The sequence below is a fragment of the Aulonocara stuartgranti genome, assembly GCF_965226115.1.
Source record: "Aulonocara stuartgranti genome assembly, chromosome: 18".
In the NCBI taxonomy this organism is placed as follows: domain Eukaryota; kingdom Metazoa; phylum Chordata; class Actinopteri; order Cichliformes; family Cichlidae; genus Aulonocara; species Aulonocara stuartgranti.
In genome coordinates, this window is record NC_138954.1 from 11,944,522 (window position 1) to 11,963,716 (window position 19,195).

At 36.7% G+C, this 19,195-nt stretch overlaps 1 protein-coding gene across 5 annotated transcripts in view; it reads right to left on the bottom strand.

The window, feature by feature from the left end:
- The window catches only part of LOC309693534 (guanine nucleotide exchange factor VAV3-like), a 50,424-nt gene that overhangs the window by 25,321 nt on the left and 5,908 nt on the right, over nt 1-19,195 (bottom strand). For 3 of the 5 annotated variants that reach the window (XM_082512848.1, XM_082512847.1, XM_082512845.1), the window contains exons 3-14: nt 13,130-13,188; nt 12,448-12,513; nt 11,804-11,921; nt 10,734-10,826; nt 10,301-10,369; nt 10,108-10,211; nt 9,644-9,743; nt 9,260-9,355; nt 5,542-5,610; nt 4,977-5,063; nt 3,667-3,752; nt 3,048-3,180 (exon numbers count right to left, since the gene is read on the bottom strand). In XM_082512848.1, the coding sequence (XP_082368974.1) occupies nt 3,048-3,180; nt 3,667-3,752; nt 4,977-5,063; nt 5,542-5,610; nt 9,260-9,355; nt 9,644-9,743; nt 10,108-10,211; nt 10,301-10,369; nt 10,734-10,826; nt 11,804-11,921; nt 12,448-12,513; nt 13,130-13,188 (1,080 nt within the window). The remainder of the gene's footprint in view (nt 1-3,047; nt 3,181-3,666; nt 3,753-4,976; nt 5,064-5,541; nt 5,611-9,259; nt 9,356-9,643; nt 9,744-10,107; nt 10,212-10,300; nt 10,370-10,733; nt 10,827-11,803; nt 11,922-12,447; nt 12,514-13,129; nt 13,189-19,195) is intronic. The other 2 variants (XM_082512849.1, XM_082512846.1) reach the window with 1 other exon arrangement.

The window sequence follows — 19,195 nt, forward strand, 5'->3', positions numbered from 1 at the left end:
AACAGCTGAATAAAAACCTTCAGGGAAAATAAAATACACCCAAGTAAACTCTGAGTGACTCCATCCGATGCTGTTGTTTTACTGGTTATCATATATTCCAGTTTGTGAGTTTGTATTCAAGTTAGGAATGCAGATGCCCACACGGTCTTTTGTCAAGCTGAAATTATTGTTTACCATACGATAATAATAAAATAGCGCTTCATTTTTGGAAAACATGTTTATAGGCCTTTTTTTCTTTTTTATGAAAAAAACAGGACAATTTTTACATTATTAAATATGAAACTCAAGTCGAGAGACAGTCACCTTAGCTTCAGTTAGTCTACACTCATTTTTTAATTTAGACTATAATTCAATTCAATTTACTTATATGCCATCTGCTGCAACTATAGTTCTGACTATACATTCATACAGTACTTTAGAAACCAATGCAGGCACAGTGACACCGTCTGCACATTGACAGACCTCGAGGGTCCAAACCTGCCCAATAAAGTCCTTGGGGCCCCTCTAGTGAGACCAGTGACACTTGAGTTGTAAGTTACACAAACCCATACAAAGTGGCAATGAAAAACTAAAGACTCATATTGCTGATAAGCTGCAGTGTGAGTTCAATCGATTCAGCTCCCAGTAGTTGCTTCTAAGTGAGGACGATGGGCAGGTCAGACTTTGAGAACTACCCCTTATCTCGCTTTAAAACTAGCTTGTGAAGCTGTTTCACTCAAAAACTACAAATACGTTGGAAATGTGTTGAGGACACTGTGTGCTCACAGTCGTTGGTGATTTCCCTGATCCATTTCTGCACCTACAGAAAATGTCTCTCTTTTCTTTTTTCTATTTTGCCTCTGCAATCAAAGACAACCATGTTTGCACTGTTATAACTATAGCTACATTTATCTATGATTGTACTGCATGTATGTGCCAGTGCAAGTACAAGTGCAATTTTTTTGTTTTCATGAAAAAGCAAAGTCACTTGAGCCAAATGCCCCCCCCCCCCTGTCAAAGTTGCCTGTCCAGTTCATGTGGTCTGTTGCCAAGCTTGCACATGCAAGGAAACCTCTTGCTGTGAAGTGACAGTGCTAACCACTGCAACCAGAAGTGCTACAGACACAGTGCTTCTAGTGTATGTGATAAGTCGATCAGGATTAGCTTCATATCTGCCATACAGACATAAGAGTGGTGCCTGTACTGCAGTATAGGGGAAATAAACCCATTCACCAAAATGCCAAATTCTTCCTTTATTGTTCCATCACACACGAGCCATGTCTAAAGAAAATAAGCACATTAAGAAATGGGTGCTATTCCTCGTCACCAGCATTTATGCCTTGTATCTGACCAAGACAACTAAGGGCTTACTGAATCATGGTAATCTCAAAATATCTAAAATACAGTCTGGGTTTAATTTTATTTAGCATCATTTTGAACCACCTTGTAATTTGTAATCTTGCCAATCACACATTTCTTTTAGTTCAAACAATGACATGACAAGATAGACAAAAAGAGGAAGACCACAGAGAAAGGTTTAGAGAAGCAGTGACAAGAGGACAAGCAGATTGTTGGTATGACAGAAGAGAAGAAGATGATGAAGGTGGAGAAGAAAAAGACAAAGAATGACAAGGCAAAAAGAAATGCAGACACCACCCTTCTAACATAAAGCCATAACGCTTTTATCAGTCTCCACTGACGTCTTTGTGCCAAGATGGCTGCCACCAGCCTCACAGATCAGTGCATCAAGAGAGCAGCAGCAATAAGATTTTAACACGTGCTCTGCACAGAGAGTACTGAATGACTTAAGCTGTGTTAACATTGAGACAGAGCGTTCTTAGAGAAACTAGAAAGCTTCGGAAAGTCCTAAATTTCAGAACATAACTTCTAGGCCAGAAACCAGCCAGCTATACCAGATCTTGACCACGTCTTCTGAATTTTAAACTGACAACTGTTTGCTTGTTGTCTTCAGAAGCATATTCAATTAATCAGCTATCCTCAAATGCATTTTTTTTTTTCAACCACTAGCTACTAAATAGCTCCACAGCAGCACTTTCAGTTTAAGTGCCTTGCCCATGGGTCCATTAAGGGACTTTTTAAATCATTTCCCAAACCTCTTGGCTTTTTCAAGTCTAATCTGCTTCAGCTGATTGTATCATATTTAATAACAGGAAAAGTGGTTGGGCTTTACCTGTCTGTGACTGGCTCTGAAAAGTCCTAAGAGTTTCTGAGTGTTAAATCATTGATAACCGTGAGGGTGCTCGGTGGTCACAACGCTCAATGAAATCTACCAAAAAATGGGCTGTAGCTTTAAATGGCCTCGGAGGATTGCGCACATCCTTCACCTGATATTAATATCGCTGTCTTGTGTGTTCATGGGGGTAGGTACAGAGTATCTCTTTCTCTGACTATTGGCTTTTGGGTGCAAGTCTTGCGACAAAGAAATTCTTACACATGTGTCTGTGTCATTTTGTGCAGCATTAAATAAAGGTCGTATGTGATTGATGGAGCTTTAGGTTGAAAGCAGGATAAAAATGACGGGTAGAAATGTATCCGACCATGTTAAGAATCATTAAGGGGTTTATGTCACTGCATGTTTCAGACGAGATTTTTAATTCAGAAATATTGAATAATCCTATCTAAAATATACCAATCACTGTCAAACGGAAAATAGACAATAGAGTAAATGAGGATGATAATAGAGTCTCTTTGAGAAAAACCACAGAGCCATTTCATTCTGGCAAGCTGTCACTTTCACATTAGCAATCAGCAGCAGAGTGAGAAGACACCATCTGTGGGCATACATCAACAAGACATCAACAAGTCCACTCCACTACAATACGGCCTGCAAATGTTCCCACAAGCCGAAAGATAGCATCGTGTGTAAACTGTATGCACCTTACGGGCTTCTACATCCGTGTTTGCCAAAAAACAAATAAACGCTACAGCCAAACTGAATGACAACATTCCTTAGTGTATTCATTAGCGTAATTTACAGACAGATAAAGATCCATTTCACAATAAAAGATGACACAATAAAAATACTAATATAGTACACCGTGTCTGACCTTTTTACCCTCTCTGTCAGGTGTGGGGTTGTTTGTGATCTTGAAGTAGTTGAGGTCGAGTATGTCTTTCATCTCATAGTTGTCTCCTCTTCGCTTGCAAACAATGACGGCCACATCAAATAAAAAGATGTGCCTATGAAATAAGAAGACAGAGTGTTACATTGCTTCATTATTAACATGAGTATATATGTCACGTACAGTTGTTGCAAAGTAGGTTTGTTTTTATTGTTGTTACTTTCTTGCCTTAGAGGTTAAGAAAGCTGACACCAGTATTTGGCTTAACTCTGAAGGTAAATATATCAGATACCACAGTTTTAGTCTGACGTTTTCTTGGATGCCTGAAAGTGTTTGTATCCCACAACTTTTGTTGTAGGGTAGGGTTCTTTTTTGTTGCCAACAAAACAAGAACCCTATGACCCCAAGTCAGTAAACTCAATATTGCTGATTCTTTCTTTCTTTTTTTTATTTACAAAAATGAAACCAACTTATTTTCACTCCAAATTCCACATTTTTCTGAAAATTTGAAAACCATTTCATTAAAATTAATTTAACATGCATGTGTTTCCTGTCTGCAATCCTAATTTTCCTTCCCAAACAATGAACTTGGAGGTACAACAACCTGTCCTGTTTCTTCTTGTCAACACTGGAGACTATGCGCACCTCTCCATCTCCCTTTGGCCGGCCGTAGGTGACTAGCGGCGTGTTCTGCAAACAAAACACAAAGGAGGTAAAAACGCTAGACTATACACTTTGGAGATCAAGCAACTCTTAAAATGTCAAGGTTAATCTTTCTCAAGGCTTGAAAAACATACAAGGATCATATCTGATTAATTCAACATTTTGATGCAGAACTGGGACCTACCAACTGGAATCCAAGCGAAAGTTGAATTTAAAGAGTTAAAAAGAAGAGAAAAATAAATGAAGATAGTTTGAGAAAGCAAAAGGTTTTAATCACACCTAACAGCTACTTCAGGAATGCAATATATATTCATAAAAGTACCTAAAAGTATACTAATATGAATCAAATCCCCATAAAATATTAACTTCTGCAAATAAATTTTCACATAATATTCACAATAAGACATCAGGTAGGTTTTTGGACATTCAATTGATTAGATCAGTTGATTCCTGCCACCTGATTCACTGATTAAAGTTCATTCATGTGCAATCAGGTCAAGACAAGGATGAGGGTCTTTGTAATCTGACAAGCTCTCTTGTCTCTGCTGCTGGGTTTCACGACTCTCTGTAACCTCCCTGTTTTTTCTTTGACCAGCTTCTCTCAACTACTGAAACCTTCAGAAATGTAAAAACATAATTTACATTTTAATGTCAGCGGTAATGCTGAACAATAATATAAATATATTTCAGTGGATGCAGCTAAATTGCATTAATTATCCATAATTATGCAGATTACTTTTAAATCATTCTTATCTAAAATGTTTTATTATCCCATCAGACATTTATTATGATTCTGTTTTTAATCACAGTTGAAAAATCTACAAAAAAAAAGAAAAGTTCTTCACATCTCGCACCTAAGAAGAATGACTGAAATATTTAGTAAGCTATTACCCAATACATTTTCTGTGGATAGTCATCACTGCAGCTCTAAATGGTATTATCTTTCTCTAAATCTCTGATATGGTTTAAGGCGGGATTTTTAAGACCTCAAAGATACATAAAATACACTTTTTACCTCTATTATTAGCCGTATATAGTGGCATCTTTTATCATTGTGCATGTTTGAGCTGAATTCTGTTTCGTGGTGGATTCCCTTAGACTACATTAAATTTAGACAAAGACTGGACTTTTTAAGCACTTGCGAAAACTGAATGTCTTCTAAAAGAAAAAACATGTTGCAGTGATATTTTACACTCTTATGTGGTCAATCCTAACAGCTGCTGCTAATTGTTGAAAAAATCTTTATTTTACCAGGTTTTCAATAGACCTCTGGTACTGGTCGATCTCCCTTAGAGTCTCATTATCTCTCTTCACCTCGTTGACGTACTGAGCCAGGTCCTGACAATACAGACCCACACAGACACAAAAACACACATATTATGCTTTGTAAGTTCAGTCTGAAGGAATTTAAACATGTAAATCAAATCGTTTTGTAAAGATAGTATCATGTCTTTTGTGCTACATTTTGGGGGAAATCGCCCATTTAAAATATCTGCATGTTTCAGTGCTGAGAATTAGATGGGGAGACAAAGTGAATGACAATATTCTCCACACCTTTACTTTAAATGGATAAATGTGTGTTTGTATTGTAGTTTCTTTTTCTTGTTTGTTTCTTCAGTCAGAAAAGCCATCATGTCATGTTGTGTGTGTGTGTGTGTGTGTGTGTGTGTTTGAGTTTGCTTCCTATTTTTATTTAATAGGTATTGATAGCTGAATGGCACAGACCGTTTGGAATAATCTGCTGAATCAGCCTGCTTTTGCTAACAGTCTAAAATCACTATGATTACGTACCATTTACCATAAGCACTGCACTTACTTTCATGGCATCAAGAGCGATCTTCAGGTTGCTCTTGTCAGCAGCATCCTGAGTGTGTTTGACTAGCTCCTGTTAGAGAGGAAAAGAAAATAAGTGGCAGACTACATCCACTAACAGAACTACAATTGCATAGGCAAGCACATTTAGCATCACTACATGGATTGATTTTATATTAAGGATCACTTTTAAATTGTATGAAAGACAAGATTCATCCTATACCAAATGGGTCCCTTCATATTCAGAGGACAGCTGTTAAAACATCAGGATAGCATCAGGTAATTAGATAATTATACTCTGAAATCAAAATTAAATGAATGAAGAAAGAAAGGGAGGGTTTCTTTCTTCTGCTTTGTTTCATTTTCAGAGTATATGAAAAAAAAAGCTTCTCGGCAAAGGCTGGTTATGGGATTTATCAAAGTATAAATATCATTTGAAGCAAATGAAGTAAGTTTAATTCTCGTCCATGATCTTTCAGAATGAACAATTAGAAATACAATACTGTGCAAATGTCTTGAGTCGTTCCTCATTACTTTATATTTTACATGGAAAGTGGGATAGTGCAGTGATTCGCTGAAATGTTCAAATATTCATGGAAAGTATACAAAGCAAAACAGTTCTAATGAACATGAAATTTTATATTTGGTAAGATCAACTTTATTTTTCAACACAGCCTAAAATCTTGTGGGCAAGCTTCGGCTGCTGCTGCCTTTTGTTCCATTGTATATGAAGTTGAGTCCACACTGCTTCACTAATGTTGAGGTTTGGGCTCTGAGGAAGCCTATAACTGACAATGTTTGTGTGTTTTTGAATCCAGGTATGCTTTTACTGCATTGGTAGTGTGTTTGGGATCATTTTTATGCTGTTGCAGTTGCTTTTCAAATGGTATTGCATCTCTCAGGTGTTGTGTCAGGTCTTTGTTGACTGTCAGATACTTTTCAACGACTAAAAATACTTTTTATGCCTAAACCTTGGCATTTTGGGGAAATTCGGGAAGAAATTATGTGGTCTAAGGCGTTTGGAAAGAAAAGCGTCTAGACTTCCAAGAAGCTTCTTCAGTTCTAAGGTCAAATTTTGGAGAGTCCCAGACTTAAGCCCTGTGGGAGTGTTCCCCCAAGAGGGACAATGGACCCCTAGTGATCCTCTAACCTAATCACACGAACCAAGGTGTGAAAACAGGTGTAGGTCACAATCAGCCAAGGTTTCGGGTGAACTCATTGTGAAACCTAGCCCCATGCTATCATGTGATTTCCTGAGGTCAGAAGGCCCAGGATGTGAGTGGGTGTTAAGGTGTCTGGGATCCTACACAGACAAGAAATCGCGTGCTTCTGCAACAAGCTGCAAGTAACAAAGTGCCTAAATACACTGTTTAAAATAGGTTCTTTGCTAAGTTGCCTGTTATGTGTAGACACAACATTGACTCATCTGATGAGTTGGCCAAGAAAAATAAATAAATAAATTTTTAAAATGGTCAGGTACAAGGACTGGATGCAAAATGAGTGAAAAAGCAGCCAATGTCCAAAGATAAATGAGGAAGGAAAATATAAAGACTTGAGGAGTGGCTCAAGACTTTTGCACACTATCTAAATATCAGTAATGTAAAGATAAAGATAATTAATTCCATAATATATTCATAAAATCCATTATATAGGTAAATTTGAAAGTGTACATCCATCCATCCATTCATTCGCTTCCACTTGTCCTCTTTCAGTGTCGCGGGGGAGGGGGAGCCTATCCCAGCTGTCTTAGGGCGAGAGGCAGGGTACACCCTGGACAGGTCACAAGTCTGTCACAGGTCGCAAGTCTAGCACATAGACACAGACAACTCTTCGCACTCACTCATAAAACAGTTTTAAATTTTAAAGTTCTTCTGTTCTTCAAGCTTGAAGTATAAAGATGAATACACGCATGGTTTTTCTCTTCCTAGATGCAATAAACAAAACTCATATGAATACACGGCACTGCTGACATTCAAATACTATTGAATGTCAGCAGTTAAAGTGCAGGAAGAAAAAGATGTCACACACACACACACACACACACACACACACACACACACAGAAACATCTATTTCTTTAATCACATGGAAGTTACTGTTGTGAGCGCAACCTGCACAGGGGAATCAATCTGTTGATGAAACCTGTCCACAATCTCCCATGGAAGACGTTGGGTTCATTACCATCAAAACAACTGTTAAGCAATAAAGAAAACATGCAACAATTCTAGACCACAGTGAATTGTTTCCACAGCAAATAAGACTACGTACTTGAACAGAAAACGTGTTTGCTAGCATTGTGCTTCATTTTCTGCTGACATTTTATTTTTAATTCTAGACAGATGCTGCTAGTTAAAAATACATGCCGCCGATACTCTGTTTGCTGTGTGTGTTTGATGTTCGTGGCAGAAAAACTGCGTTAGCAAGATTTAATCATTATTACAGCATTATGTATATTATATGTGCTTAATATTAAAAGTGGTAGAATGACTTTCGGTGTGACTAGCTCTGTGGTAACGTTACACAATAAGAGATTGACTATTGTTCAAACTGGTGTGTCTGCGCCGTGTATGGCACAATGCTCTTTCCTAACTGTGCTGTAACCTCTTTCACTTAATTTCCACCTCGCCACTTCTTTTCCCCTTTCATTCTTTTTTGTCCCTCCATCACACAGTTTCTCCTCAGGGGTGTCTGTGAACTCCCAGGATCAACACCATTCACCATGGAGGGCTTTACCTTCCACAACAATTTTTTTTAAAAGCTCTCTAGGCAAAGCCCTCATCTATCCTGCCAGCTGTAGTCTGACCTCTGATTCATACTGAGCTGGGGAGATGGTGTCATACAGTAAATCAGTATGCAGTGAAATCTGTGGGAATCTAACAAGCTTGAAGTCTGGAATCCAGTATGTGAATGAATACTTTATGTACAACCGTCCTGCAAAATGTGTAACAAATCTACATAAATTCTGAGAATGATTTAAAACAATCTTGGTTCAGTTAATTTTGGAGGAAAAAGGAGAATATATCAAAATGCACTAACATAATGAACTAAATAATAACCTAGACTTTTTTTGAGTGTGGATCTTCTGGGATATCAAAGGGAGAGAACAATGAATCAAATTTGTGGAGGATGTCGCCCTCAAGTGGTCACTGACATGCTACAAGGTAGTTGGAGCAACTAACATAAAGTTGACAAAAGCCCTTTTCGCTCTGAAGTGATTAAAACTTGCACCAAATGTAAAAAAATATTTTTAGTATTAAATAAACATCAAACTTTTTATGGATTTTTCTAGGGCACACATAGAAAAACCAAACAACATCTGGAAATTCTGGATGTTCGTTCCTCCCATAGCAACAAGTAACCGTGCAAGCACCCCAGCAAGAAGCTGGGTTGCAACTGACAACTATTTTTATGACCAGTTGATGAATGCTTTAGTATTTAAAATATTTGCAAATGATGAGAAAATTGGAACAACCCTATTTTTTTCAATTTGACATTTTTGCTTTCTTTTCTGGGATCAATCAACTAATTTTTCGCTACACATAAACATAAATTATTCCACTGAAATTGCTCAGTATAAATGTAGATGTATATAAAGTGATAAGTGAGTCATAGATATTAAAATAATACCAAATACTTGTTAACCCAAAGAAAAAGTGACAAAGCCACAAAGACTTTTCTGTCACATGTTATTTTTATGCTACTGCGTGAGTCAAACATCTCTACCTGCAAAAGGAGATGATACTTTAGGACTCTCTGCATTGGGACAACCAGCAGGTCCCTCAGTGTAAACTTCCCATTGTTGGCCCTTTTGGAGCACTCCTGGAACAAAAATGTAGTAACTGAACAGTACGACCTAGAATGCATCAAATACATTCACTTTAAGTGTCCTGTTGATGTAACTCTGACTGGCAGTAAGAATGACAACATATATATTTTAAATTCTAGTATCATTGTTGTTAAAGCTGAAGCAAAGGAAGCGCATAATGCATTATCTAAAGACGTGTAAGTGTAGTGAAAACAGTATACACTAGAGGTCACTGAAAGCTTGATCTGTATATCGGTGGTCATTGCATGTTATAGACAGGCCCGCTTCTTCTAATGTCTCACCTCCAGCTTCAGACGGACATCCTCCTTCTCTTTGCAAATGAGGTCTAAAACGGCGATGGCAATTTCCACTCGACTGCAGTATATTCCATAAATGAGCAATCTATAAAAATTCAATGGAAATGAGGTCATGATGAGTGGTGACTAGCAGGAAGGGACATTGGGTGTGCACGGAGGGCCACACATGTTGTTAAGGATCATTTCTCAAACAGCTGTATATACTCTGAACCTTTCTGAAACACACCTGTACAAAGTTTAAGGACTTAAAATGTGTGGGCTTAAAGAATGATTTTTACACAACACTGACAGCTTTAATATAAATTTTGCAGATAGCAATCAATGAAAATTAAATTACTACAAAAATCAGCACTTCTGTAGTTGCATATTTCCACAAGCGAAAGTTCAACTCAAATAACTGAGACTTTTCTTTTTTGTTACATGCAACATGTTCATAATTCCTCACATACCTCTCTTTGTAGCTGATAAAAATCTGGTAGAGATTTAAGGCATTTTTGTTTAAGATGGAATCCTGCACTTCAGCCATCAGGCTCTTGTGAAGTCTAACCAAGTCCTGCATCAGAGAAAGAAGCCGTCAGTATCTGAACAGAAAAGTGTATCTTTCAATTGTGTGTGGCAAGAGTGAGAACTAGCGTGACTTACTGGAATGTTTACAAAAACTTTGTCTATTTCAGAAGTAGAGAAGAATTTCTTCAGTGGGTTCAGGAAATACTGGAGACAGAAGCATTGAAAACCTAAATGAAACTGAATTCAGCTCCTCTTCTTAGGCCATTTTACTTATTTACTGTACAGCTGGAAACTACAAACAGCGTGAAAGTGAATTTGTAAATAATTTATAACTCATACTGAAACCATTTACACACGTCACATAGGATGTTTGACAGCAAACAAATTAGGGAATTGGCAACTGGGGATTTCCCCAAAATTCCCCATAAAAACCCCAATATTGTGCTCCGTGTGTTGTATAAAATTATAACAATTACAGCATTTACTGTCACTGAGATTAGATTTAGCATTATGATGCAGTAAATCCATCATTTGTTAGTTCAAAAGAGGAAAAACAAGAGTTCAGTACCTTCTCAATTGACTCGAGGGTTTCCGTGTATTTCTCCTCTGTCTGTTTAATCTCTGTAAGGCAGCAGCTTCGGATATCAACCTCTGCTTGCTTCTAGAAAGACAGATATCTTAGAAACTGTTGCTTGAATGTTTAAAAGAAAAGAAAATCTTTTTGTTATTTCTATCTGCAGACAGGAAAGCAATGTTTTAACAGCCACCAAACAGAGAGTAAGGTGCAGCAGGTGGCAAGTGAATAGATGAAGAGAACAGAATTAGGTCCCTTCAAACCAAAATTTACTAAAATACTTTTAAAACTATCAAGAAATCGGAAGAATCTGCCTTTGATATGCTTTAAATTTTAGGATTAATTAGGAGGATTTTTCGATTTGCAAGTATAACCCATATAAAATGTTTCAATAGTTAGATTTATTCTATTCTTTATTCTAAGTAGTAGGATTTAAATAACAGACTAGTAAGGTATCTCACCTTATTTTATAATGTAATTTAGTCATTCATGTGTGTGTACATGTTTAGACATCTTTGTGAGGACAGAAAATTGTCATGCTTCTTTACTTGTGGGGCCCCACACTCACTTATGGGGACAAAATGCCCGTCCTCACGAGTTCGAAGGCATTTTTGAGGCTCAAAATGTGGTTTCAGTGTCAGGGTTACAATTAGGTTGTGGTTAGTACTTATGGTTAGCAGGTTAGTACTTTTTTTCACAGGACTTACAATCCCATGAAATTTTTCTACGTGACTCTATAGAGATTAGGGGCTGCAGAGGGACTACTATAACATATATATCTCTTAACTCATTATATATTAGTATATGACTGGAACATTTTTTTACACTGTGGAAGTGTAAGTTATTTAAATTATGAGTCTTGCTCAGTAAAGATGTTGCAATGCTGAGTTTTAGAGGATTATCCTGCACCGGGTAAGAAGCTGCACTAAACTTTTAGTAATTAGGATTTTGTGGATTTTGTTTCCAACAACGCCCACCAACTATTCGACATGTGAGTTAAAGGTATTCAGTGTTTTGTGTGGTGTTTGAGGGGTGTGTGTGTGAGCGCTGACTAATTGTGGTACCAGTGGGGGAAGCTGCTCCGTTCTCATGAGGTCTTCATAGATCTCGCCACCAGCATAATCGTCTTCTAGGCCATAGACCGCTGCATACAAGTCATCTTCGTCCTCAGGAACATTCTCACTATGACATACACAAAAAAAAAAAAAACACCACTGAAATCTGCTGATTATCAGTTAATTTTTGCATTCACAAGAGATGCAAGAAGTAACCTTTGTTACACCGGTTGAGTAACTCAGCATTAAATAACAATCACTGCGTTTAACATTCAGGAATTATGTATTTCCAAAAGGAATGATTCACAGAAATGAAAATTCTGGAGATTATTAAATTATTTGCTACGAGCGTAATGCAAAAATTGCTCTATACACCTGTGATTACTCTTCTCTGTCGATCAATCACATTGTCAGCAGCACCCATCCAGATCCCTGATGTGGGTGTGCAAGCACTCAGCAAAAACATGTAGAATTACTCATTCATTTCCTCTGACAGTAACATCGAAACGGAGCCAAGCCAGTTAACAAAACATGTGGGTGTCCAGACCCCAGGAGAGCATGGATGATGAGCAGAGCTGGTTCTGCTACTGAGTGAAATAATCACGTTCTATCAACACTAGTAATGGGCCCACAGAGAGAAGCTTCATACATACTCAATCATGTCTTCCAGATTGTTGTAAATGTCCTCATTTTGTAGGCTCTCGTCCGTTGGAAATGGCCTGGAAGTGACAGTAAAGTAGTATAAGCTTCAGTATTTAACAGAATAAATGCTCCAGTCGGGGGGAAAAGCACTGCTGAGTAACTTAGGACAAGAAAATAACTTTTGATAAATCAGCATGTATTTAGATATCAAGAGCAGTCTAATAGAAAAAGATGGAAACTTATAAAACCAAGCGTACTTTGTTCAAAAGAGGAAGACTTGCAATTGTTTAAAATATATTTTACACTAAAAAATGATTAATGATCACTTGTTAGAACTGCTGAACTGATCGTTGAGATCAACAGTATCTATTCTTAACTACTTTGCAGCCTGTGCTTCATTTCTGTTTTTGACATATTGATTTTGTATACTTACTCAACAATTATATCTTGTCTTTTAATTTAATACCACTGCTGTTTGCACAGTCAAGTATAAATAGAAACATTTTTAATCATTAACTAAAACAGCTGTTAAAGATGGAAATTAGACATAGCTATAAATGTGCCTGCAGTGTGGGTAAGGTGAGAAGGAGGAGGAGATAAGATATAAGTGAAAGGAAAGTTCACATGGTTAGATGACCTTTTTTTCCTAGAAATAACACTTAGAAGCTATTTACTGAAAACTTGATGACTTACTTGAATCCTGCTTGCTGAGCAACTGTCGTGTGAGAAAGCTTGGACAGAGTGTCCATAACCTGGAGAAACAAAATGTGAAATTACATTTGTTGGTTTGGTATAGAGAGACAGAAAGAGAGGACTGACTGAAGAGAGAGAGAGATATATATATACATGTTTAATAATGCAAATATATGACACTTATTGTGATTCCCAGTTTCAGAATTAAATCGGATTCACTGAGTTAAGCTTTCAATTTAAGCTTTAATTATCATATGAAAGTCAGATTTAAAGCTCTGATAGATTTCCTGCTTAATAACAATACCAGCTTGCAGGGTTAACAAGCCAAATCGAAACAAATATGGGTGCTTCACATAATTAATTACTTTTATCCAAATGTTCCAGCGTGGAAACAAGATGTATCAGGGTCTAATCGCAAGCAACACTGTGTACTTCAACCAAGACAGAGGAGCTGTCACAAAAACATACAATTAAATAACTAGCCTTCTTTTACTAAATTATGTATGGATGTGTTCCCATAGCAACATAAAGGGGCAAAATGTAGCTTTTAAGAAAACACTGAGCCCATGCATTTCTTATATAACAAATATTAAGGACGAATGGGCAGTTGCCGGGTTATTCTGTGAAGGAAGACTCACACACTAAGCTGAATGCACAACTTGAGGGGTTTGTCCCAAAGAAAAAAAAATTGCCACTGTTTGGAAACATTTTTGGCTTTAGTAAAGAAAACAAACAAAAGGAAGACAACAAAAAATGGTTTCTGCTATCGAAGGTAATTCCACCATTTATTTATTTATGAACAAAGCAGGACAGCAATACCACAAAGGTAATACTACTAACCTGTTACAACACTTGGAGCACAATTTTAATAGCTGATTATATTTATAGTACAAACCTAGTGAACTATGAGTTTAGGTTATGTCGCCCTGGAGCTTACTCAGTCAATGTCTTGGGTGTGTCATTAATCACAATCTTTAATGAAGGAGCATTTTTGATGAGTTTTCCACTTGCAATTAATACGCATACAAATCTATCCCATCCCTAAAATCTATCTTTTGACATGAACGCAGCAAAGACCAATGCACAAACAAAAAGAAAGAGGCCACATGGAATTGCACAATAGATCATGTTATGACCATGTGAACAAACCTCACTTGCCCACAAGTAAAAGTTTACACTAAAACCACCAGTAAATAGCTGTAAGCCAAACTCACTGACCACTTTTAATGATGTAATGGTGTGAAGCACTGAGCATCATTTAAACGCCACATCTGTCCATCGCTTTATGTGTTTCTTGAACGCGACAGTGAGTTGTCTGCACTCAAATAGCCTACAGTTACCAGCTCTCAGTGCAATAGCGCATCTTTGGGAACTGCGGTGAAACAGAAAATTCACATTATGGATGTGCAGCTGACAAACGTGCAGCAACTCTGTGATGCTATCACGCCAAGGCTTTCCAAAATTTATGACGAATGTTGAACATGTCATCAAGAATTAAGGCAGTTCTTAAGATAAAGTCAGACCCCACCACGTACTAGCAAGGCAGTCGTTAACGTATACGTGGCAGTTACAACAGTTTCCTTCACCAAAATAAAAGTTAGCTTCATTCAATTAGATTTTTTTATTTCAATTCACACAATTATGTCGGGAAACTTCATTAAAGGTCCCTGTTAGTCAATATTAAGAAAGAAAACCCAGAGTGAAAAAGCACTTGGTGAGAACAGGTGGAAAAAGCTGCCTTGTGATAGGAATCAGTAAAATTATCAACTATTAGACTCTTCTATATGGCTGAAAGGAGAACAAACCCGCAAAAGTTAAGAAACGGGTCCCTACTAGTTAAACACCACATGATAGTAGCAAAATGTGTCAGCGCATGACACATGACAGATACACATGACACAGACGCAGCTGTTCCGAGCTGTCAGATTCACTGTTTCTTTGATTTTCATTTCTTTCTCAATTCCATCTTCTGTGGTTGTTAAATTATCTCACATCATAAAGTGAGAATTTTTTGTAACAGTTTACTCTCTAATAGCAGTCTCTGTGCACAGAAGCATTGCGCAAACTACAAGTTATTCTTTGCCTATATTTAAAAAATTTTGTATTTATTTATTTACTTTATGTGTTTTAATGTGTATGTAATGTATGAGGGAAAGGCCGACAGTGACAGGGAGATGAATTCTCTGGAAGGAACGTTAAACTCACACCATGTGTTACACTTTGTAATGTTCCATAAAATAGTCAAATGTGTGTCAAATTAGTACAAATGTTGTTACACTGACACCTCAAACAGTGCGTATCTGTAAGGGTGTGTGCAGAATTGCATTAAATCACTTTTGAGTTATATGTTAACTACAGAAATACATGATCACCCTGCACATGACAAGGACATAAATACAGGTAATTCGCAGCTTTTCATCCTTAACATAAAAATGTAAACTCCTAATAATATTAATGCATGTGCAACATTGTTATCAGAAAAGTATTTGTCATATTTACTCAGAAAAAGGATTGGAAACATCACTTTAAAAAAATCACTTAAAACTGTGTAATTATATTTTTTTAAGAGGACCTGTAAAGATCAGTTCATGGACACTGATCATTATTTCTTTCCGCTGAGGTACTTGATCATTATGAGATGATTAATTTCTTAAACTTGCTGTAGTTAGTGTCAATATATAGTCTTGCCAAAGCTTACAGTGCTGTCAGAAGTCTCTACAAGTGAAACATTGCAATGTAATGCAATGTCCCAATTACGACAGAAAAGTAAAATAAATACCAGTTATCTCATTCACATCATAGTTTCTCTCTATGATAAATTATCCAGTGACAAAGCTGCAAAGTTCGCAAAGTTACATTTTTGGATTTGCAGCTAAGATAGTTATTTGGGTTAGATATAGCACCCTTTGACTCTTGAGTTTATCTCCCCTTCCTGTGTGAATAAGTCCTGTGGCTTTGGCTAAACCCAGGTGTGCTTATGACTTGAAAAGAGGCCTGTTTGTAAAGTGTACCCAGCTTTAAAAGTGCAACATTGTGATGTTTGCAGCACTGGAAATGTTTTGTTTGTTTGTTTGTTTCCCCTGCATCACTGTTTGCACTTAAAAAAATTAGATGCCATAGTGCAGCATAACGTTCCACAATGCAAACAATTATATTGATCTCTGTGAAATTTCTTCGAAAATCTAAGACCACTGATGTAAATGTAACCCTGCTCCTGCACACTTTGTCCACATCATAGCTGGTTTACTTCTAGTGATAGTGATAGCTACTGAATACAAGATTGAAAATCTAAAGAAACATATTAAAGCCAAACTGTTTTTAGATGGATTCAGTGTAACTTGCACAAGAAAGAAGAAAGCTCTCTTGTGAATACATGAAATGAACAATCTAACACTGGTTTAAATCACATTCATTTAGTGAAGTGTAAATCCTTCTAGGCTGTCTTTTTTAAAAAACAAGTTGTTCTCACACCTGACATGTCTGAAAGCCATTTGGCTGAAGCTACATGTGAGTTGAGAAGCAAAGCCACAAGCTAAGCTGAAGACCAACCGCCTTGGTTAGTGTGGCCTATTTACGATGTCTATCGTAAATCCCCGGAGCACTGTGAAAAAGACAGAGAGCTGTAGCATCGGATAAGAAATCAAATGTTCATGTTTGCCACTCTGCAGGTGCAATGCAGTCACTTCTCTGTGAAACTTGTTCTAATTTTAGCAAGTACAAATAAATTCATCACACATTCTGCCCTGTGTTGTTTTTGAGTCCCCGAAATAAAATAGACGGTCCATCAAACTTCTGTAAATGCTCTCTTGTTTATGCAACTGCACAAAAGTAAAAAGATTGAAACTTCATAAAGGAGAAGCAACTTAGCAGTGAGGTGATTATTTGCCTCCTTACACTGGGTTTCAGTCCATTTCAGGATCCATTTAAAAAGTCTATTTCTTGTTTTTAAGACTTTCGATGGATTAGCACCACCTTCTATTATAGATCTTTTGAAAATCCACATACCAGAGATCTATGAGCCAAATGCTCTTGATATCTTCCTAGATCCAGGCTTGAAAGCAGAAGTAACAGAGCCTTTTCAGCAGGGCCCTCTAATCTTTGGAACAACCTGTTTTCACATAAGATCTGCCCAGTTTGAAACTCTTAAATTATTTAAAAACTCCTTTACACACACACACACACACACACACACACACACACACACACACACACACACACACACATATATATGGAGAGAGAGAGAGAGAGAGAGAGAGAGAGGGGGAGAGAGAGAGAATAAACTTTGACTTTACTTGACTAGTGCAGCTGACAATGATCATTTTTCATTATTATTAACACAGAAATAACGGCACTAAATATAAAGGTGAAACTTTACATGGTGTGATGGTACTAATGGACCATACAGTGATAATCTCTACATGACAGATTTTCAGTTTGGTTAAAGGAATAGATTGACATTTCAGGAAATACATATATTTGCAATAATCAAGGTTGGGCAAGAAGATTGATACCACTGTCTAGTTTGAATGCTAAATATTAGCTTGACCCAGAAATAGGAACAGGCAGTGTGACAGTGTAGCTCTATCCAAAGGAAAAGCATGTTAAAAGACATGTTAATTTCATCGTTTTGGCAATATATATATGAAATTCATATTTCTTTTGTTTTGTGAAATTCTGTGCTGAGACAGACACCGAAGTTTAAAATGATAATTTTCCTGGTAGCAGACGGAGATTCTGATATTTCTTTCTACTTCTTTCTTTTATTTTCCAAGTTATTTGTTCAATATTTAACAGCAGAGAAACAAATACATTTTTTGGTATATTTGCAGATTATTCTGTGCAGAATTAACGTGTTACTTAATTAATTAATTAATTACTAATGGTCACTTTAATGGTCAATTTGTAAATATATTCAGTTGTTTAAATAATAATCAAGCTGTTCCCGTCTATCACACTGTACAAAATATACATTTTTTTTATTAGCTTCCCAAAACAAAATTAAAGTCCATCAACTTTCTGAGAATGCTCTGATATTTATTTAGCCACCCCAAGGATGATTCTACGAAGATACAGCCAGAAAGAGAATGTAGTGTCGTTAACACAAATTATAATCAGGAACACATTATTGTTGAGAGTTTTTTGAGGCTTTTGGTAATTGTCAGACTTTATGGGTTATGCAAATGTAACATTTCAGAAGGGGCTACTTTAGTTTTTACCAACACTAATGTGAGCTTTGCAGAGTTAAGCATCAAAGCACACATTTAAAACGGTATTTTCGCATTCTTCAGTGTGTGATGGTACCAACTGATCACACAGTGATAATCTGTGCATGAAGGTTGCATTTCGCAAGTTAAGGTAAGAAGACCGACAGCGCTCATATTTCTAAACGCTAAATATTAGCTTAGCGCAGAACAGTGAAACAGATCGCTTGATGTAACGTCCACCTACCTACACTTAATTAATTAAATTAATAAATGTTTTATTTGTTTTTTTATTAAATGATGGGCAGATATGGACATTTAAGTTTAAAACAACAATTCCCCGACAAGAATTCCAGTTATCCATATGCTATCAGCGTATTTCTTTCATAACAAAAACCTGAATGGTTTAAATCGTTTTGTGTTTTTCACATTTTTATCACACAATTTTCAAAAAATTTGCAATTGCAAAATTGATGTTTTGCAACAGATAAACACTGAAAACTGATATCGCTGAATACGATCCTGTTCGCCGATATGCCGATACCACTCAACAACACTGACACTGGCCAGAAATGAGACTGTTAACACTTTATTTTCATTTCTACAAAGATTTGAATGTAAAATATATCTGTCAAAAAGCTCAAATAATAATGTTTAGAATGTATAATAATGTATAGATACAGCAGTTCTGGGGTAGGCAGGTAAGGAATACACCATGCATAAATACGTAACATGATAATTATTTATAGTGGTAGGGAATTTTACTGACGTCTTTCGATGTTTTTAGCTTAAGCCAAACTAACAGGTTGCTAATAATATGATTATATTTTATGTGCTGACATGTGTTATCAATGTTCTTATCTTA